General features: G+C 43.0%; 3 protein-coding genes and 1 pseudogene across 3 annotated transcripts; 3 read left to right on the forward strand and 1 right to left on the reverse strand.

The window, feature by feature from the left end:
* Positions 1-493: 493 nt before the first annotated feature.
* LOC131022677 (uncharacterized) lies at positions 494-1,038 on the reverse strand. Its single transcript, XM_057952193.1, has 2 exons — positions 870-1,038; positions 494-778 (listed from the first exon to the last, which is right to left on the reverse strand). Exons 1-2 carry the CDS (start codon positions 925-927, stop codon positions 525-527), a joined length of 312 nt encoding a protein of 103 aa, XP_057808176.1. The 5' UTR covers positions 928-1,038; the 3' UTR covers positions 494-524.
* A 1,756-nt stretch (positions 1,039-2,794) lies between these two features.
* On the forward strand, positions 2,795-5,759 carry LOC131022982 (receptor-like protein 6). The gene is made up of 2 exons (XM_057952522.1): positions 2,795-5,650; positions 5,745-5,759. The coding sequence occupies exons 1-2, from the start codon at positions 2,795-2,797 to the stop codon at positions 5,757-5,759; spliced, it is 2,871 nt and encodes a 956-aa protein (XP_057808505.1).
* Positions 5,760-6,116: 357 nt separating this feature from the next.
* LOC131022678 (receptor-like protein 7) lies at positions 6,117-14,749 on the forward strand (annotated as a pseudogene).
* Positions 14,750-15,171: 422 nt separating this feature from the next.
* On the forward strand, positions 15,172-21,091 carry LOC131022983 (receptor-like protein 6). Its single transcript, XM_057952523.1, has 2 exons — positions 15,172-17,482; positions 20,808-21,091. Exons 1-2 carry the CDS (start codon positions 15,172-15,174, stop codon positions 21,089-21,091), a joined length of 2,595 nt encoding a protein of 864 aa, XP_057808506.1.
* The last annotated feature ends 1,492 nt before the right edge of the window (positions 21,092-22,583 follow it).

A 22,583-nucleotide genomic window follows, 5' to 3' on the forward strand; every position in this document is an offset into this window, starting at 1 on the left:
TGACATTATGATAATTCATTCATTTATCCTGTTAATTCATTCCGTTATTCCATTATGCTAACTATGATTACAAAAAAACTTATTACTTAGATGCATACAAAATACTGATGATTCGTACAGTTACTACGAAAATTCATTCTGACATTATGCTAATTCATTCATTTATCATGTTAATTGACTCATTTGAGAAACATTCAAACATCAAATTGACTTGGTGCCAGCATATCATCCCTGACCTCATTGATCTTTATTCTTCTTGGATTTCTTCCTGGAAACCGAGCTTTCCAATCATCAAACAAAGGTGTCCTATCATTATTATCGACTAGAACAATATTCATATAGCCTCTTGGAAACCCCAACACTCGATACACATCTTCCTCAATAACACGAATTGTCTTACCAGATGGAAGAAGAAGATTTGACGTATGAGCATTGTAGCTGTGCATCAACCAATAAGTTAACTTCCCAGGTAGGTCCCTAATAGGAAGATCCAGTAAATGGTCAAAGCCCAAAGTCGCCACTGCTTACTTTTGTTGCTCGTTCATCTGTTCCACGGCTTTCACAAACACACAAGAAGTGGTCCTCGTGAACATTGTCGGATAATCCTCATACGGTCTCACAACCCATTCTTTGTAGTTCACCATCCCCTCCTTGCGTTTCTCATGCCTAGTCTTTTTGACGACTTCCACTGGAGACCCACTCTCCTCTGACGAATCTTCCAACGTCTCCTGCTCAACATTGTCCACAACATCCATTTTCTTCCTCTTATTCAAGACCCCTAATTCATAAGGAACTCAAATTAAAACTTCCAGCAATGCTATTATACTATGAACTTTGCAAAAAAAAAAAAAAAATAGGTGATCACATACCTTCTAACATACTCTCCATCATAGCACGTTTCATATCCTTCATGAATTCATCATTCATATGCTTTGTCCGTGCTGCATCAAGACGGACATTTATATTTCGTCCCACACTTTTAAAAAACTAATACAATATAATTTGATTCAAACCTTCTTTCCTTCTAATTTCCTCAGCATCAACGTTTCTTTCCCCTTCTTCTGTGCAATGTAAGCTGCGCTTCACATGACATTACATAACGTTACATAATTATAAACTCACTTAACTCATTGATTCATTTAAACAGTCCATACTAAAAATTTGTATGGTTCATATAATGTCATCGCTGATTCACACATTTAATTTGTTTATTTACTAATTCCATTATTCATACATCAATTCTTACTGGATCATACAACAACTTGTTTGAATCCATCATAAAAAATTGTACTTACTAATGCAAGTATTATAACTGATTCATTTCATACCTGATTATGATGCATAATATAAGTCAATGGTTCATTACATATTTATTGTGGTTCATCCCGAACACAATCACTACTGATTCGACCAAGACGCCGTTTTTTCAGCAAAGACAACAAAATTCAATCGAACCCCATGGACGAATCGAACATTCAACCCATTTTGCCGTTTTTTCAACCAAAGCAGCAAACAAAATTAAATTAAAATAAATAGAAAAAAACACTACATCGTCATCTACATACCGGTTCTCTTTGATTTCGTAATCGGCATTATAGCTAATTGCCCAGTATAATTTTTTTTTCTCGTTGGTATGAATCGTCCGCTGGCAGAGGCGGAAGTGATGAAGTGAGAATAAACCCTAAGAATTATAATTCATACAATACATAATAGTAATAGTTTAGAATTTCTACAAAAAATTAGATTAGATATGTTAATAATTACCAAAGATACAGTTCAACTAATCTAATCCCTTCACTTCGCAGGCAATTAAATTTCCAAATAAATGGGGCACTATTTTCGGGGGAAGGTTGGTGAAGATAAACAGCCAATTTTTTTTTTTTACAAAAATAGCCTTCTGCGATTTTTTAGTATGAATCACACATTGATTTAATTATAACCGATCCATAAGTAAAAGATTAATTTGGCCCGCACGATCAAAAAAATATATGGTTAAAATGTATTCCTATTTTAAACACTTAAGAGTGTTTTCACCCTAGCCCAACCCAAGAGTGAATTTTGAGCATCTGCAACACAAGAGGAAGTCAAGAGATCGCATTGCTAATAAACCTGCTAAAAGTTTCGAACAAAAGTTTCAAGTTCGAGTTCGTGACAAACAAGAGAAGTCCTAGAGACCGAAACACTCCCTAGCCTTACTTGATGATAATCCCGCTAAATATTTTAAGTTCGAGTTCTCTCTAACCTCACTAAAAATTTTAAGTTCAAGTTCATTGTCACGCTATTTTTAAATATTTATTTATCCATTTCTTTTTGTTTTTTGAAGTGGATTTATTTATCCAATCTTAACAAAACCTGCCGACCATCCCTTCCCGGACACTCTTTCCACACCACCTTGTACACATATTGCACGCGCGCTCACACACACTATAAAAGAACAGAAAACAGAAGCAGCTTATGAAGTTTCCTCTTGCAAATGATGGTTACTTACATGTGTCAAAGCATATAGAATTAACTTATCCCATATAGTTTATTCAAAAAAAAAAAAAACTTATCCGATATAGTCTAACTAGAGTTTTTAATATTATACTGGTATGTTCTTCAACCTTCCCCATATTATATTGGATAACTATATGCACATTTTGGACTGATCTTTAATTTGAACGCATGTGGAAACGAGTTCCACTATTTTAATCCACAACGTTAGGTAACTTGCAGTGGGTAGATCTCAAGAATCTCCCAATAAATCTGTATGTAAATTTCAAGAATCTCCAGTCTATAATCCAAAAAAAAAAAAATGTTCCTTCCCACAGCTTTCTTGATCCTACTCTTCTTCTCAAACTCAAATCCCACATATGTTTCAAGCCAATCTGACAAAGAGTTGCTGCTCGAGTTGAGAAACAACCTCACCTATGATCCTTCTCTTTCAAGCAAGCTGGTGCATTGGAATGAATCTATCAGCTTCTGCCGGTGGGCCGGGGTGGAATGCAACAGCAACGGAAGAGTTTCCGGCCTTGATCTCAGCCAAGAATCGATCTCCGATGGGATCAACGGCGCCCACAGCCCTCTCTTCAGGCTCACAGCTCTGCAGAGTTTGAGCTTATCCCAAAACTCCTTTGCTTCCATTGAGTTCCCATCTGGATTCGGACAGCTGGCAGAGTTAAGGTATCTCAGCCTAAGCAGTTCCGGTTTTTCGGGGCAGATTCCATCGGATTTATCAAACTTAACGAGGTTAGTTGCTCTTGATCTATCACAAGACTTCACCTCATCACTCAATCTCCCTAATCTGCGGAGATTGATCCAAAACTTCACTAGCCTCACACAGCTTCATCTCGATGGAGTCAATATCTCTGCAAATGGGAATGCATGGGGCAGCGGTATATCATCTTCTCTGCCTAATCTGGAGGTGCTCTCCCTCACCTCCTGCAGCTTATCCGGCGTGGTTCCCGCGGAACTGCTCCGGATAAACAGTCTGCAGAGGCTCCATTTAGGCGGCAACGAGGCTCTCGGAGGCTCCTTCCCTGAATTTCCTTCTGGTGGATCTCTGTTAACGGAGCTCAATGTTGCAGGTAGTAATATCTCAGGGCAAATTCCTAGTACAATCAAGAACCTTAGACGGCTGGTCGTGCTGAACCTCGCGATGAACCGGTTTTCCGGTCCGGTTCCATCTTTTGCTTTGTTGAAGAATCTTACAAGAATAGACCTTAAAGGGAATAGATTGACAGGCAGAATCCCAGACTCCCTTTGGGAAGGCCTTGACAATCTAAATTCTCTAGATTTGAGTGGGAATTTGTTAGAAGGTGAAATCCCACCATCTCTGTTTCGTCTTCCACTTCTTGAAGAGTTACTTCTTTTCAACAACAGCTTTTCTGGTTTCATCGGAGCCTCAACGAATGTCGTGTCTCCGATTCGAGCTCTTGATCTCAGCTTCAACAGATTGGAAGGCACCATCCCTTCTTTCTTGTTCGAGCTCCGAAACCTTTCGACTCTCGATCTCTCTTCCAACAAGTTTAATGGCTCGGTTGAGCTAGCCGATTTCCAGAAGCTGACGAGCCTCTCCGGACTCGTTCTCTCCTACAACAATGTGTCTGTACGCGTCGATGAAACGGCGTCGTTTGCTTCCTTGCTTCCTAATGTCTGGACCTTGAAGCTGGCTTCTTGCAAGCTGCGGAAGCTGCCCAATTTCGCGAATTACACAGTTCTAGCAATGCTTGATCTCTCAGACAACGAGCTCGAAGGTGAGATTCCTAACTGGATGTGGGAAGGCTTCCTGCGTTTCTTGAACATTTCACAAAACCGGTTTAGCCATTTTCAAGAACCTTATAATCTCCGAAAGCTGGATTACCTTAATCTCCACGCGAACAGCCTCGTTGGCAGAATCCCGTCTCCTTTGTCATCTGCCGTCGTTTTGGATTTCTCCGGCAATAACTTCTCCTCCATCTCCCCCGACGTCGGAGATTCCCTGCGGCGCGCCATGTTCTTCTCCGCCGCGGATAATCAGATCGCGGGAGAGATCCCGCAATCCTTCTGCAATGCGACCGGCCTCGACGTGCTGGACCTGTCGAACAATGGATTCCGTGGCGGAATCCCTTCGTGTCTGCTCAACAACACGATCAGAGTCTTGAATCTGAGAAGAAACGAGCTCGACGGAGGCGTGCCGGATGCGTTTCCTGTGAATTGCTCCTTGGAAACTGTTGATCTCAGCAGGAATGTTCTAGAAGGGAAGCTTCCAGAATCTTTGGCGAGATGCAGCGAGCTCGAGGTGTTGGACCTCGCAAACAACGCGTTCGATGACTCCTTCCCTTGCTGGCTCAGAACCTTCTCGAAGCTTCGTGTGCTTGTGCTGCGCAACAATATGTTGCATGGAAACATGAGCTGCTTAAGAGAGACGGAGACATATTCATGGCGGAATCTTCAAATCATCGATTTGGCGTCCAACAACATAACCGGCGTGATACCCGCGAAATTGTTTGAAAACCTGCAGGCGTTAATCGATGAGGAAAACCGGCCTGATCACCTGCATTTTAGTATGGAGACAGTTGTTGGCCTTTACTATCAAGATTCGGTGACGGTTAGCATGAAGGGGCAGACGTATGAGCTGGAGAAGATTCAGACGATCTTCACCTCGATCGATTTCTCAGACAACAATCTGCAAGGAGCGATACCTAATTCAATTGGAGAATTGAAATCTCTGTATCTCCTCAACTTGTCACGTAATTCCTTTTCCGGCCATATTCCATCATCGGCGGCGCGTGCGGTGAAACTGCAGTCGCTGGACTTGTCGTTCAACGGCCTCGATGGGGAGATCCCGAGTGAGTTGGCTGATCTGACGTTCCTCGCGGTGTTGAACTTGTCGTATAATGATCTGGTTGGAAGGATTCCTGCGGGCAGCCAGTTTCAGACGTTTGAGGAGAGCTCCTTCGCGGGGAACGCGGGGCTCTGCGGCTTCCCTCTCGACGTAGCTTGCGCTGATGAGGGAGCGCCGCCGCCGCCTGCATTTCTGCAAGGAGAGGAGGGATTTTCGGAGAGAGAGCTATATGTGAGTTTGGTTTTGGGATTTGGTGTGGGATTAGGATTCATTGGTGCGCCGCTTTTGTTGTGTAAGAGATGGAGAAGCTATTACGATAAGCATCTCACTAGAATTGCGTTTTTGGTACTACGTTGGCCGAATCAAAATACACTGAAAAAATGAGGACTGCTGTGGTGGTCATAAAACGCTTTTAAACTTCCTTCCTTTTTTTTGTTAGGTTTTGCTGTGGTAGAACAAATTGAGGCTCTCTGTTTGTAGTTTTGTGGCTCTTAATTCGGTGACATCTATTGAAAAACTTCAAATTAGGTAATTATCTTCTTTTTAATTGTCTTTTAATCGTTATAGTTTTTCTAGATTCCTGTTTATGACACTCATGTTGTTTGATGAAATGCCGCTGAAACATCTGTTTCCATTTTAAAATCAATATCTAAAAGAAACTTAAGTCTACTTCAAATTTCAATATACTAAATTCATGCACAATTTCTTGCATTCGTTGATTGTCCCATTGACTTGTTCATCATTAATGTATCATTAATCATCGCTAATTTTGAATACAATGGGACCTAAGGAATTTTCCACATTTCTGACTTCTGAGTGAGTGAATTAATTCAGTCAATGGTTTCCCTCAAAAACAAAAAAATTAGTCAGTCAATGGTTGAAGTCTTTCCAGTGGCAGCTTAAATGCTCTGCTTAATTCTGGTATCTTCGTATATACTCAAATTTGTGTGGCATTCCTTTACATTATCTCCAAAATGAAAACATTGCTCCTCCTATTTTGTTTCACTACAGTATATAGCATAACTACTAGTGTTCCAGTATCTGGTAAGTGCCTGGAGGATCAGAAAAATCTGTTGCTCCGGCTGAAGAGCGGCTTAATATTCGATTCTTCTGCTTCAAGAAAACTGGTCCGGTGGAATCGGACTAGTGATTGCTGCAGTTGGGATGGGGTAGAATGTGATGGTGCTGGTCATGTGATCGGCTTGCAGTTAGAAGAAGAGACCATCTCCGGTGGAATTCAAAACCGGGATGATCTCTTCAGTCTTGGTTACCTTGAGAAGCTTAATTTGGCTTTCAACTATTTTACTAATACTGAGATTCCCAAGGAGCTGAAAAATCTTACAAATTTGACACACCTGAATTTGTCATATGCTGGCTTTGCAGGACAGGTTCCGAGTGAAATTTTGAGATTGACAAACTTGGTCAGTCTTGATCTTTCTACGGTTTCTCCATTATTCGGACTGAAACTAGAGAATCCAGATCTCGGAATGCTTGTTCAGAATCTTACAAGGCTGAGGGAACTTCATCTCGACTCTGTAAATATTTCAACTCGAGGGAGTGAATGGTGCCAGGTTCTATCTTCCTCTTTACCTGATTTAAGAAGTTTGAGCTTGCGCAGGTCCTATCTATCGGGGCCTATAGATTCTTCCATTGCTGAGCTTCGATCTCTTTCAGTTCTCCGCCTAGATGGCAATGATCTGGCCTCATCAGTTCCTTACTTCCTAGCAAATTTCTCCAAATTGACAACTCTTACACTAGGCGCCTGCTCTTTACTAGGATCCTTTCCTGAGAAGATTTTTAAGGTACCTACTTTACAAAATCTTGATCTTTCGAACAACCTGCTACTCGGTGGAGTTCTACCCCATTTTCCTCCAAATGGATCTTTAAGGACTATACTTCTTAGCTACACTGGATTTTCAGGCTCAATACCAAAAACCATTAGCAACCTCGCCTTGTTATCCAGTTTTGACTTATCTAATTGCAGCTTCACTGGACCAATTCCACATGCAATAACACACCTTACTCAACTGGATTTTCTGGACATCTCTCATAACAACCTCACTGGTTCAGTCCCTTCGTTTCACTTGTCCAAGAAACTCACTTACCTAGATGTTTCTAGTAACCGTCTAACAGGGCCCCTTTCCTCTGGGCATTTTGGTAGAGTGAAGAAAGCGAATCAACAGGAAGTTAATGGAAAGACGAATACTTCTTAATGAAGTCCCCAGAACGAGAGGTTCTGTCACAGCGTAAAGCCGCTAATCACAAAATATATTTTCTGCCCTAATTCTGCAGGAAAGGCCTAATAAATACTAACTCCTACTAAGGCCCATGTAGAAGACAGAGGCCCGCAAAACTTAACCAACAAGAAGCTTCAAATCTTCCAGCTAGACTGCAGGAGCCCTAGACTTGCGTCTAGTATAAACTTTTATGCCACCACTCTGCGTTCCACTATCAATTGCCCTCTTCGGCGAAACAGCCTTGTCCTCAAGGCAAGGCTGAAATTCGGAAACTGCCCTTTCATCTCTGCAACATCCACCCACGAACACTCTTCTGGACCTAACCCTTGCCACTGAACCAGGACCTGCTCCACCTCAGCCCCGTTACGCTGTAAGAAACGGCGTTGTGTTATAGCATCTGGAAGATATGGAGGATCCACTGCCAGCAGCTCTTCTGGTAGGGTCGGGGAGGCAGTCACCTGACCGACAATAGGTTTTAGCAAGGAAACATGGAAGACCGGGTGCACCTTGGACCCCACAGGAAGTTTCAATCGATACGCCACTGCCCCAATCCGTGCATCCACTTCAAATGGCCCAAAGAAACGCGGCGCCAACTTAGCATGTGCGGGTGAAAATAAACTCCGCTGCCTATAAGGACGGAATTTGAGGTAGACCTTGTCCCCCACTTGAAACTCTATAGGACGGCGATGCTTGTTAGCCTCGCGAAGCATGCGTTGTTGTGCTCGCTCTAAATGTACCCGCAATTGAGCCAATACGTCATCCCTCTCTCGAAGAGAATCTGCTAAGGCCTGCACACGAATTTCTCCTGGTAAAAACGGAATGAGAGCTGGTGGTGGTCTACCGTAGACAGCTTCAAATGGAGTCATTCCGACACTTGACTGAAATCCAGTATTAAAACAAAACTCTGCCCAAGCCAACCATTTTCCCCAGCTTTTTGGTCTCTCCGATGCAAAACAACGCAAATAAGTTTCCAAACAACGATTCAGAACCTCCGTCTGCCCATCTGTCTCTGGATGGTAGGCCGAGCTCATGCGTAAGGTAGTACCCGCTGTCTTAAACAGCTCTCTCCAAAATGAACTTAAAAATATAGGATCGCGGTCAGACACGATAGATCCCGGCATTCCATGTAATCGCACCACCTCTTGAGCGAAGAGTTCTGCCACAGTCCTTGCTGTAAATGGGTGACGCAGCCCCATAAAATGGCAATATTTGGAAAGACGATCAACTACGACAAGAATGCAGTCAAATCCACCAAAACGAGGGAGTCCTGTAATGAAATCCATGCTAATATCCTCCCACACTCGATCTGGAATAGGAAGTGGATTTAGCAGACCCGCAGGGCTCTTCGTCTCATACTTATTCCGCTGGCAAACATCACAAGCTGCCACTACTGAAGTGATTGACTTCATCATTCCAGTCCAATAAAGATTTGCAGCCAACCGGCGATAAGTCCTGAAAGCTCCCGAATGACCATCGGAAGGGGTTGCGTGGAATTCAGTAAAGAGTTTTGAAATCCAAGGCGAGTCAGCGGCCAGCACAACTCGGCCTTTATAAAACAACGTACCCTGCGAGTAACTATAATGTTTTGGCGCCTCCTGGCCTGCTTCAAGTGCCTCGATGATCCGAGACAGCCGCGGATCAGCCTTCACGGCATCTTGAAGTGAGCTCCAATCTAGCCAATGTGGTGCTGTGACCGCCGCTAGCTCCACTTCCTCATCTCGCCGAGAAAGGGCATCCGCTGCTTTATTCAGTCGCCCTTCCTTATAGGTTATTTCAAAATCGAATCCCAACAGCTTGGCTGCCCAGTTCTGCTGAGCTGGGGTCGTGAGAGTTTGCGATAACAATTGTCTAAGGCTCCTTTGATCTGTACGAACCACAAATCTCTGCCCCAACAAATAAGGCCGCCAGTGTTGGACTGCGAGGACTAGCGCCATGAGTTCCTTTTCATATGCTGACTTGGATAGTAATCTTCCAGATAAACTTTTGCTAAAATATGCAATGGGCTGTCGCTCTTGCATCAATACGGCTCCGATCCCTCGCCCTGATGCATCACATTCGATCTCAAAAGGTCGAGAAAAATCTGGCATGCGCAGAACAGGAGCAGTAGTCAATGCTTGTTTGAGGGTTTGAAAGGCAGCCTCGGCCTCAGAAGGCCAGTGCCACGATTTCTGACCATCCTTTTTCAACAATGTTGTCAAGGGGGCTGCAATTTTGCCATAATCGCGAATAAAGCGACGATAGTAACCCGTGAGACCGAGAAAACCACGTAACCCTCGGAGGGATGTGGGTGTTGGCCACTTCAAAACTGCTCCAACTTTAGAAGGATCCATTTGCACGCCCTTGCTGGACACAATATGACCCAAATACTCGACTTGCGAATGCCCAATCACACACTTCTTCGGGTTAATTACTAAGAATAGCGAGTACTAGTTGCAAATGTCGCAGATGGTCCGACCATGAGGTGCTATAGATAAGGATGTCATCAAAAAATACGAGCACGAACTTCCGGAGAAGAGGTCGGAATATGTCATTCATGAGGCACTGGAATGTAGCCGGGGCATTAGTAAGTCCAAATGGCATGACAAGGAATTCATAGTGGCCTGAATGAGTCCGAAATGCTGTTTTAGAAACGTCTTCAGGTGCAATTCTGATCTGGTGGTAGCCGGCGCGTAGATCGAGCTTACTGAACCATCTGGCGCCGTGAAGCTCATCAAGCAGTTCCTGAATGACTGGGATAGGGTATTTGTCAGGCACTGTGACCTTATTCAAAGCGCGATAGTCTACACAAAAATGCCAGGACCCGTCCTTTTTACGTACAAGCAAAACCGGGCTTGAGTAGGGGCTGCAACTTGGCTGAATAATGCCGGCTGCTAACATCTCTGCTACTAGCTTTTCCATCTCGTCCTTTTGAGAGTGATTGTAACGGTAAGGACGAACAGAAATGGGAGAAACACCCTCCTGCAGCACAATTCGATGGTCACTCTGTCGTGATGGTGGTAAACCCGTCGGACTCTGCGTCACAGTTGGAAATTCCGAAATCAATTTTCCCAAGTCATCTTACTGGGCTGCGGTTAGGGATGGTGAAGTCAGAAAGGACATAGCACCTTCACCCTCCATGGCCCAGAGTAGCCATGCATCGTCGCCAAGCTCGAGGGAGCACAATTCTGACCGCTCACACGCCCGCCTCGTTAGTGAGGGATCCCCACGCACACAAATTTGTTGCCCATTTACCACAAACTCCATCGATAGTTTTGCCCAGTTGGCAGTCACATCACCTAGTTGAGCCAGCCAAGATACGCCCAAAATAACATCGACACTGCGCAATGGGAAAACATAGCAAGTGATATGAAACAGTTGATCCGCGATGATGAAGGGTATTGCCTTACATACTCCTTGAGAGGTCACCCTGGTACCATCTCCCAATACGACTGCAAACTCGGCTGCCGGGTCAACAGGAAGTTGCAGGGCACGAGCAGCCTGATCGGAGATAAAGCAGTGGCTCGCCCCACTGTCGACCATCGTTAGGAGGCGACGTCCTTCGATTTGGCTAAACAACTTAAGAGTCTGTGCACCATCAAACCCATTGGAAGACATTTTGGAGAGTTGTAAGTGTTGCAACGCCGTGATGGTCTCTGCCCCGTCAGTTTCCTCTTTTAGTTCTTGTTCCCTATCATCCCCTTCGGCCACCGGTTCATCCTCTTCGGCCTCCAGAAGGACCGCTAAGGATTTGGCAGGACACTTATGAAGCGGGCTGTACGGAAGAGCACAACGATAACACTTGCCTTTAGCACGGTATTCCTCCTGTTGCGCTGGGGATAGACGCCGAGAATTCTGAAATATGGGTGAGTTAGTGGGTCCCGTTGTCGAGTGCGGAAGTCGGGCTGGAGATGAAACAGCAGCCTGCCCGTTATTTGCGAACGACCTCTGAAAGGTCGAAGTAGGTCTGGAAGAATTTCCCAGTGGAAAATTTGATCGTGGCGGGAGAGCAGCAGGCGATTTGCTAGAACGCGCTATGCGGCGCGCTGCACGGATGGCAGCAAAGACATCTGTCATCTCCGAGTCGGGTAGCCGATCTCGGATGGAAGTTTGTAACCCTCCTAGAAACATCCCCAAATATTGCTCTGGGGGCAGAGACGGCAACTGGGCTACTCGTTCCTCAAACAACGATAAGTAGTCCTCCAGGGATCCTGTTTGTCGAGTTAGATGCATGGCTTCGTAGGCATTGATAGCAGAACTATCTCCAAAACGTTCTACGAGTTCCTTTGAGAATTGATCCCAAGGAATGGAGGCGGCACGTCGGAGAACCCACTGCGCCCAGAACATCGCCTTGCCGGACATGGCGATAAGTGCCAGCTGCACGCGATTTGCCATAGCAGTGCGGTGAACCAAGAAGTACTGCTCAGCCTGTGCAAGCCATGCAATGGGGTCGGTTCCATCAAACGGAGGAAGGTCCATGCGGGGTAAAATCCCTGTCTGCCCATCCGACGTTTCCCCCGTCGAATCGGTCGAACCTTTCTTTCCCTCGAGAAAACCTTCACTTCGGCCTCCCATGGCGTCGAGTTTAGCAAGGATTGCCGCAAACTGTTTGGAGTGAGTAGCGAGAGTAGTCTCAACAGTTCCCAAAGAACTCTCCAATCCATCGACTTTGCCCGCAAGCAAGCCAACAGCGGACTGCAAATCTTTCGCTGTCTTCTCTACCTCTTCGAGACGTTCCTTCTGTGTGGACATGGTGGGATCCGGCAGGTCGGACCAAATTGGTAGAGTGAAGAAAGCGAATCAACAGGAAGTTAATGGAAAGACGAATACTTTTTAATGAAGTCCCCAGAACGAGAGGTTCTGTCACAGCATAAAGCCGCTAATCACAAAATATATTTTCTGCCCTAATTCTGCAGGAAAGGCCTAATAAATACTAACTCCTACTAAGGCCCATGTAGAAGACAGAGGCCCGCAAAACTTAACCAACAAGAAAACATAATAAACAATAAATAAAAAGATAATTATTGTTCAAATCTTCCAGCTAGACTGCAGGAGCCCTAGACTTGCGTCTAGTATAAACTTTTATGCCACCACTCTGCGTTCCACTATCACATTTTCAAGGCCTTTCTAATCTTGTTTATATTAATTTGGAACATAATTTACTTACTGGAAACATTCCATCCTCTTTGTTTGCTCTCCCATCCTTGCGAACGCTTCTGCTTTCCAACAACAAGTTTCATGGCCAAGTCAAAGAGGTTTCCAACTCTTCATCCTCTTTATTGACAGTTCTTGATTTAAGCTCTAATCGTCTAGAAGGACCAATTCCCAAATTTTTCTCTGAGCTTGAGATGTTGGTAGTGCTATCACTTTCTTCAAATGCTTTCAATGGTACCGTGCAGCTGGAAAATTTTGACAACCTTAATTTAGCTCGACTTGAGATGTCGTTCAATGATTTGTTTATACATTCCAGCTTGCCTGTGCTTCCTGGTATCAGAGTCTTGAAATTAGCTTCTTGCAAGTTGCAAAATTTTCCAGAGCTACAGCACGGGCAATCAAGATTAACCAACTTAGACCTTTCATCCAATCAATTGAAGGGTGATATACCCAATTGGATATGGGAAATTGGTAATGGATCACTTACAGACTTGAATCTTTCTCTCAATCAACTTCATGGGTTCCAGAAGCCTTACAAGTTTCCTGATTCTCTCCTTGTCCTAGACCTGCATTCCAACCAGCTCCAGGGTCAATTGCCCATTCCACCTTATACATCTGTCTATGTGGACTACTCTTTCAACTCTTTCAGCAACACTATACCACATAATATTGGCCATTTCATTTTCTATGCTGCCTTTTTTTCTGTTTCAAATAATAAACTCACTGGAAAAATCCCTGCATCCATCTGCAATGGGGCCTCTCTTTCAGTTCTTGATTTGTCTAGTAATGCATTGACTGGTACCATACCTCCCTGTCTACTGAACAATGTTTGGGCCTTGGGAGTTCTGAATCTTGGCAAGAACAATCTCACTGGTTACATCCTGGATAAATTTTCAGACAAATGCTACCTTAGAACATTGGACCTCAGCGAAAATGCTTTAGTAGGGAGAGTTCCTCGATCTCTAGTCAATTGCCGATATCTAGAAGTTTTGGACATTGGAAACAATATGATTGAGGACTCATTTCCTTGCATGCTGATGGAGACAAGATTGCGCGTCCTGATTCTGAGATCCAACAAATTCTATGGAGATGTTCAATGTCTTGGAGCCATCCATGGCTGGTCTGGTCTTCAAATTATTGACATATCTACCAACAACTTCAGTGGCAATATCTCACTTATATCTTTCCCTAACTTGAGGGGAATGATCAATGTCGATGGTAATGTGACCAGTCACCTTACGACCATCTTCACTTCGAGTTCTTGAAACTCAGTGGTTACTACTATCAAGATGCAGTCACAGTAACCATGAAAGGCCTGGAGCTGGAACTGACAAAGATTCTGATTATCTTCACTTCCATTGATTTCTCGAGCAATAATTTCAGCGGGGAGCTACCATCTTCAATCGGAGACCTCAAATCTCTGTATCTTCTTAATGTGTCCCATAATGCCCTGACAGGAACTATTCCTGAATCAATTGGGAAATTGAGACAGCTCGGTTCCTTGGACCTGTCAGTGAACCGCCTAACTGGAAAGATCCCGGTGGAGCTTACTGGTCTAAACTTCCTCTCATTCTTAAACCTGTCTCGGAACAAACTGTCTGGCATGATCCCTGAAGGTTCTCAGTTTCAAACGTTTTCAGCAGCTTCCTTCGAAGGAAATACCGGTTTGTGTGGCTTTCCACTTGAAGCAAGCTGCGATAACAAAGTTGGTGGTGTGTCACCTCCAATGCCTCAAAACGAGCAACTGAGTCTAATGGAAAAGATCGAATGGGGCTACGTATCTGCTGCACTTGGATATGTCGTGGGATTAGGTTGCACTGCTTGGATACTTTTGTTTTGCAGGAGATGGAGTAAGATATACTTCGAACATGTTGATCGTTTGTTTGAAAGACTGTTTCCTCAAAGGCATCGAAGAAGATCATAGATCAAATCAGGATCATAATTTGTGGTTGTATACCGTCATGTTTTATTAGCTTTGACTCTGTTTGTCCAATTTAATTTCCTTTCTACTTTTTGCAGTTTGCTGATATTAGTATTTGTGTTGATTCTGAAGTGTTAATTTCATTTCTACTTTTTGCAGTTTGGTGATATTTAGCATTTGCTTTGATTCTGAAATATTAACTGATCTGCAGAAATACACGATCAGTATGTATTTTCACGTTCCTTGATCTGCACCCACACATTTAAAGCACAGAAAACAGAAGTAGCTTGAAAGTTTTCCTCTATGTGAATAATAGTGCTAAGCCAGTGTGAAACCTTGCCAAAGATAGAAGTCTTATAATTATCACTTTGTATATCACATCGCACTTCATCCACTTCCACTTAATATTGGACATCCACATCCGCGTGTTTTTTATTGTCTTTTACTTAAATAGTTCAATAGTATATAGTATATTAATATGGGGGGCGACATGTAGAACTGCCGACCACAACAAGATCTTGATTTCTCGAGTTCATTTGGTGCAGTCCCATATTTCTGAACTGCCTAGAAATAGAAACATGAGATTCCGAATCATGTTTGAATCTGCTTTCTTGATTCTACTGTTTTTCTCAAACTCGGATCTTGGATTTGGATTTGTCTCAGGCCAGTCTGAGAAAGAGCTGCTGCTCCAGTTCAGAAGCAGCCTAACATATGATTCCTCAGCCTCAGCCAAGCTGGTGCACTGGAACGAATCCGCCGACTTCTGCCGTTGGGAGGGAGTGGAATGCGACTCCAGCAGCCGAGTTTCAGGCCTCGACCTCAGCGGAGAATCAATCTCCGCTGGGATCAATGGCAGCAGCACCTTGTTCAAGCTCTCACATCTGCAGAGCTTGAGCTTAGCTCAAAACACCCTTGATTCTGTCAACTTGCCCTCCGAGTTCGGACACCTCATCGAGTTGAGGTATCTCAACCTCAGCAGCTCCGGCTTCTCCGGGCAGATTCCGTTGAGTCTCTCAAACTTGACGAGGTTAGTCGTTCTCGATCTCTCCAACAAGTTTTACTCATCGCTTACGCTTGAGAATGATGATCTTGGGAGACTGGTTCGAAACCTTAATAGCTTGAGAGAACTCTATCTTGCTAATGTGAAAATCTCAGCAAATGGGAGTGAATGGAGCAGTGCTTTATCATCATATCTTCCAAATTTGAGAGTTCTGAGCTTGTCTGATGCACATCTCACTGGCCCTCCTGATCCCTCCTTGCTAAAACTCTCATCCCTCTCAGTCATACGTCTCGATGGGAACACGTTCTCGTCTCCCTTCCCGTCGTTTTTAGCAGATCTCCCAAATCTGAGAGTGCTCTCTATGAGCTCGTGTGGTTTATTCGGTGTGGTTCCGAGAAAACTTTTCCAAATAAAGAGCCTTCAGGAGATCGACTTGAGCAACAATCGGGCTCTCGAGGGCTCGTTGCCTGACTTTCCTGTGAACGGATCTCTTGAAAACTTGGTGCTTAGTTACACAAGATTCTCAGGAAATGTACCAGAGTCTATAGGCAATCTGAGAATGCTGTCAAATCTTGATGTTAGAAGTTGCAGTTTTTCTGGGCAGATTCCTAGTACAATCAAAAACCTTAATCTACTTGTCTATTTGGATCTCTCTGTAAACCAGTTTTCTGGCTCTGTTCCCTCCTTTGCCTTCTTGAAGAATCTTCAAGTGTTGAATCTTTATAGAAATAGATTAACTGGACAGATTCCTGATTCTCTATGGAAAGGCCTTGAGAATCTGGGATTTCTTGATTTGAGTGAGAATTCATTACAAGGTGAAATCCCACCATCTTTATTTGCTCTGCCACTTCTCAAATCACTAGGCATGTCCAATAACAGTTTCTCTGGTTTCATCAAAGTCTCAACAAACACTTCATCCTCTCCCTTAGAAGTTGTTGACCTCAGCCTCAACAGTCTAGAAGGTTCCGTACCTCGGATCTTCTTTGAGCTCCGGAATCTTTCCAGCCTGTCCCTTTCATCCAACAAGTTCAGCGGCTCCCTGAAGCTCACGGATTTCAGCAAGCTGAAAAATCTTGTCAGTTTAGACCTCTCCTACAACAAGCTGTCTCTACGCGCTGAGGAAGAAGCTCAGCTGTCGAAGCTGTTTCCGCGGCTAGGAACTCTCATGCTGGCATCCTGCAATCTGCAGAAGCTTCCTAACTTGAGAAACCAGTCATCTCTGATGATGCTTGATCTCTCACGGAATCTTCTAGAAGGTGAGATTCCCAACTGGCTATGGAGAGTTGGTGACGATGGATTCCTCTTTAGATTCTTGAATCTCTCCCACAACGGATTCAGTCACCTCCAGCAACCTTATGCAATGCGAGGCCTAGATTCCCTCGACCTGCATTCCAACATCCTTGTCGGAGAGATTCCAACTCCGCCGCCCTCAGCCTTCTACGTCGATTTCTCGAGCAACAACTTTACCTCCATCCTTCCAGAAATCGGCAACATCCTTAAAAGAGTCATGACTTTCTCTGCAGCAGACAATAGGATCACCGGAGCCATCCCGCCCTCGTTCAGCAACGCCACCGGGCTTCAGGCGCTGAACCTGTCACGCAACGCTCTCTCCGGCCACATCCCAGCCACGTTGGGGAAGCTGTCGAGGCTCGGATCGCTGGACCTCTCGTTCAATGCTCTGGATGGGAAGATTCCGGTGGAGCTGGCGGGGCTCAAATTCCTTTCATTCTTGAATCTTTCGTACAATCATCTGGTGGGCAGAATACCGCTTCAGAAGTTTCCGGAAAGTTCTTTCATCGGGAACGACGGGCTCTGCGGGCCGCCTCTCAACAGAACTTGCCATGAGAGGGAGATGGGGAATGTGGAGAGAGAGATATATGCAAGTGGAGGTGCTTTGTTGGACTAGGATTCTTTCTTCGAACACATTGTGTTTTGTAAGAAGTGGATTTGTGAGTTTGGTATTGTCTGAGCGGCATTGGAGAAATTGAAAACTGATCATTTTCAATGTTATCTGAGCTGCTGAATAAATATGTGGATGTGTAAGTGTGCAATGTACATATTTTTACTGATCATAAATAAAAAAATTTATTTCCTATCAATGATATTTACTGCTTCTGCATTCGAGTAATTAAATACTTTCACTGTTTATAAACGTATATCACTTGGCAATATAAGAGTGAGCAGAAGTGTTAAGCTAGCATCCATGGTGGGGGCTCGCGGAGCGGGCGCGCGCCTGACTCATGCGAACCTCATGCCAATGCCGCACCCACAGGGTGTGCTAGCTCCCGGCTTCCATCCACGTATCGGGCTCAAGAGGAGAGGGCTTGCGGAGTGGGCACGCGCCTGACTCGCGCGAACCTCATGCCAATGCCGCGCCCAGGGGTTGTGCTCCCGACTTCCATCCGCGTATCGAGTTCAAGAGGAGAGGGCTCGCGCCTGACTTGCACGAACCTCATGCCAATGCCGCACCCAAGGGGTGTGCTCTCGGCTTTCATCTGTGTATCGGGCTCAAGAGGAGAGAGAATTGAGCGCGTGCAATGTACTGCCTAATCAGAAAATAGCATGCATTAAAAATATATATATCTAGAACGGCTCTTTTGGTTTTGAAAATGGAATGTTTCTTTTTTTATTTTATTTGATAGAGCCGTTGCAAAGGCTCTTTTATTTTATTTTTATTTCTTTTTTCTTTTATAAATATTATCATCTCTCAATTCAATTTTCATTACAACTATTTTCTTCTTCCTCTTCATCGTTTTCATGCTATTTCAATTTATTCTTCCTTTTATTTTATTGTGATAGAAAAAAATGGAGGATAATTGAAGAAATTGGTGGAACAACCACCCCTAAATCCGTCTCCGGCCAATCCAAATTCGTCCTACGGAGCCTTCTCGTCGTTCGCTCAAGAATCAAACGCCGTGCATACAACAAATCTTGAGGCTTTTAATTTGAATTAATTTGGGCATTTAATTTAATGTTAATGTAATTTTAATTTTTAATCAATCTAGTGTTAAATTTTATGTTAATGAAATTTGTGTTATTAAATTTAATGTTAAAATTAATTGAAAATAATATTAAAAATAAAGATAAAATGTAAAAAAAAAATAATAGCTCGGATGCAGAGAGTCCCCGTGTTGAAAGGAATCTTAGATTGTGGAGATCATATTTAAAAGAAAACATGACCTCTCTAGTGTGTATGCTCTAGGGGCGAAACGAATTTCAAATAAATCTGAATCATGGATCACTATGAGCATGTTGTTGGAATTGCTAAATGATTAAGATGGATAATGAACATTACCGAATCATGCATTGCTCATGTTGTTGGAATTGCTAATTGCTAATTGCTAAATGATTAAGATGGGTAATGAGATTACAGAATCATGCATTGCTCCTACAAATAAATCTAAACCATGTTGTTGGAATTTAATTAATATCTCATTTTTAAGAAAGTCATGTTTCTCCTATGTTTGTAAATTGAGTAATAAAATGCGGCTGAGAAGAAGTTATAGAACTTAGAACTAGTGATGCAGTTTCTTGATTTTGGACTTTTCAAGATGTTCAATTCTTTTCACTATTAGAATATTGTATTTTAAAGAAAATATATAAGGTCTTGTCAGTTATATCTCTAAGCACTAGATTTAGATGTTTGGAGGGCCCAAATAGAAGTCGTGTTACAATTTAGCCCATGTTTGGTTGAGTGGTTTTAGAGGTTAGAAAGGAATTCAATTAATTGAATCCATTACTTGTTGCTTGGTTTGGATAATGACTTAACCATTACCCTTACTTGAAGGTAACACAATCACCCAATTTGTTATCCCTCAAAATAGAGGGGAAACAAAAGAAAGGAAATCTCTTACTAATAATTCATTTCCATTGTTAAACCAAACACTCAATAAAAGTAATGGTTATTGTTATCATTCCACTCCTTATTTGATTACATTCTCTTTCCATTCCTCTACTTGAACCAAACGAGCACTTATTACGTTCTCATAAATGGAAAGGAGTACAAAACTTGTGCCCAACTTGTTTCCCCTTTGTTTGTGTGTGCTACGTTTGCCATTTCGGTGCCTTTTATACAATTTTTTAAATGAGGCGGCTAGCCGATTGTAAAAAGTTACTTATTGTGATCAAAATATTTTTATATTGTATTATATAACATATAATAGTATATTTCTTTTTATTTACATAATTTTATAAAATTATGTAATGATCGTAAAAAGTGTGTTGCACAATTTTACAAAAAAAAAATACTCCCTTCGTCCCACAACTTGGCACATTTATTTTGAGCACAAATATTAAGAATAAAGTGTTAAGAATATAAAATGAAAATGGTCCACTTATTTAATGTATGTAGAAAAGGTAGAGATCACATATTATTTTTTAAAAATGTTACTCCCTCCGTCCATGAAAGAACTTCCTAGGAGGGAGTGGCACGGGTTTTAAGAAAAAATATTGTTGAGTGTATTGAGAGTGGATAAAAGGTAGTTGAGTGTATTGAGAGTGATGAAAAAATGTTATAATTAATATTGGGAGTTGTGAAAAGTGAAAAGTAAGAGGATTATAAGTGGTGGGGTACAGTCCAAAAATAGGTAGACAGTTCTTTTGTGGACGTCCCAAAAAGAAAAGATAGGAAGTTCTTTCATGTACGGAGGGAGTATATTATAAAGGGTAAATTGCATGAAAATACCTCACTTTATACCAAATTCCGGTTTTTTGACAAACCTTTTAATTGTAGCAAAAAATTAAACGACCTTTCAATTTATTGCAATTGGCTTCCCCGGTGTTTTTCCGGCCAAATCAAATCTGAGTTGGCAGCCGGAATGCCAACGTGGCATCATAAATGCCAAATCACCCACCCACGTCATCCCCACGTCACCCCTCTCTCTCTCTCTTCCCCCCATCCCCCTTCCCCCTCTCTCAGTTTTCCGCAACGTCTTCACCGGTTCTCGGAGTTGCCAGCGGTAGTTAAGAGACTCAGACACCTCGGTCTCGCCGGGGATTGTGTGTAGAGGCGGCGAACGAAACTACAACACTATTCAGACAGCAGCAAGGGGATTTCGAGGAAGAGAATTACAATATGGAGAGCGGCAACGACATGGCAGATGATGAAACTTGGTTAATCGTAAACCCAATTTTCATGGATTTCGAGGAAGATGATTGCTATCTAGATTTTGAGGAAGAGGTTTTTTGATGAAACTTGGTTAATCGTAAACCCAGTTTGCGACGTTCTCTCCGTTCCAAGAGGCGTAGCCTGCTCCCTTCTCGTCACAAATAACTGGAGCTTCACCGCCGCCGCCGCCGATGCCGCTGCCGATGATGATGGAATTGGAGAGAGAAACCCCGATCCGGCCTCGATCTGCAGGATTTGCTACGACGAGACCCGCCCTGAGAAGATGGCCTCCGCCTCCTGCGACCATCTCTTCTGCGCAGAGTGCTGGAGAAAATACATCGCGACGGCGCTCAACTACGGCGCCGCCTGCCTGACGCTGCCCGATCCCTAATGCAGAGCGGCCGTAACCCTAGACATGGTCGAGAGCCTCTCATCGGAAGCCGAAATCAAAGAGTACAACAGACATCTCCGCCGCTCCTACATCGAATCGAGCCGAAGAAGAAAGTGGTGCCCCGCCGTCGGATGCGATCGACAGAGGGTGAAGGGTCGCGCGGCGGTGAAGAGGTGGAAGGGAATAGAGAGAGAGAGAGAGAGAGAGAGAGAGAGGGTGATGTGGGGGTTACGTGGGGATGACATGGGTGGGTGATTAGGCATTTATGATGCCACGTTGGCATTCCGGCTGCCAACTCAGATTTGATTTGGCCGGAAAAACACCAGGGAAGTCAATTGCAATAAATTGAAAGGTCGTTCAATTTTTTGCTACAATTAAAAGGTTTGTAAAAAAACCGGAATCTGGTATAAAGTGGGGTATTTTCATGCATTTTGCCCTATTATAAATGAGACAAACTAAAAGAAAAGTGTGCCAAAATAAATGGGACGGATGGGATATATATAATAGTATAAAATATATTTACAAAATTTTTGTAATTGTTACACGATTTTGTGTTAATCGTGTAATAATATATTTTATACTATTACACAGTATTTTTTGGGTTAATTGCATATAATATCACGAACTTTGTTCAGAATCTATTTTCCCCATGAACTTTAGAAAATCCAAATTATATCAAATACTTTTATGTGTGTTCAAATTGCCCATGATTTAATTCTTGATTATTTTAAAACATACCCCATTTAATCTTGAATATTAAGAATTGATCCCATCACAAAATAAATTACACAAAAACCCCACCTTTTGAACTTTTTATCAAAAATTCCCTAATTATAAAACATGCATAATCGCGCCTCGCCTAAAATGGTATCAGAGCGGGTCTTTATTGAGGAATTATATTATATTTAATTTATTTTCTAATTAACCTATGTGGGAGGAGACTCCATTAAAAATTTATGGATCCGGACGAGTGTCCGAGATGTATTGTATATAGGAATTTTCTTCAAAATTTAGAGAGAGAAACTACTCGTCTACTAGACGACCTCAACTGGAACAATCGAGCCCTCGTAACGAATATTCATCGAGGAGAAGATGGAGAAATTATTCGTAATATTATCACGAGTATTCAGTTCTACCAAGAACGACTGATAGGAATCGCTGAGATCATAACGGCGATTGAAAGAGCAAGAGACGATGCCCATGGAGCATAAGGATAAAGCTGGAACAACTTATCCAGCTTATCAAAAAATCGAGCCAAACTCTTTCGACAATGTCAACCTGCGGGAGAATCAAATAACGGTGGAATATTATGGCAACAAGCTATATGATCTATCGATGGAGATGAGCCAAATATCACTCAAACAAGAGGAAATCTTAAAACTCTTGCGTGATATTCAAAAAAAGGTGGAGGACATCTAAAGGCGAAAACCATGCTCCGAAAAAATTCGGAATACATGGTTTAAAGACCCAACGTATCCCCTACCACTTAATG

This window comes from Salvia miltiorrhiza, chromosome 4 (assembly GCF_028751815.1).
Source record: "Salvia miltiorrhiza cultivar Shanhuang (shh) chromosome 4, IMPLAD_Smil_shh, whole genome shotgun sequence".
In the NCBI taxonomy this organism is placed as follows: domain Eukaryota; kingdom Viridiplantae; phylum Streptophyta; class Magnoliopsida; order Lamiales; family Lamiaceae; genus Salvia; species Salvia miltiorrhiza.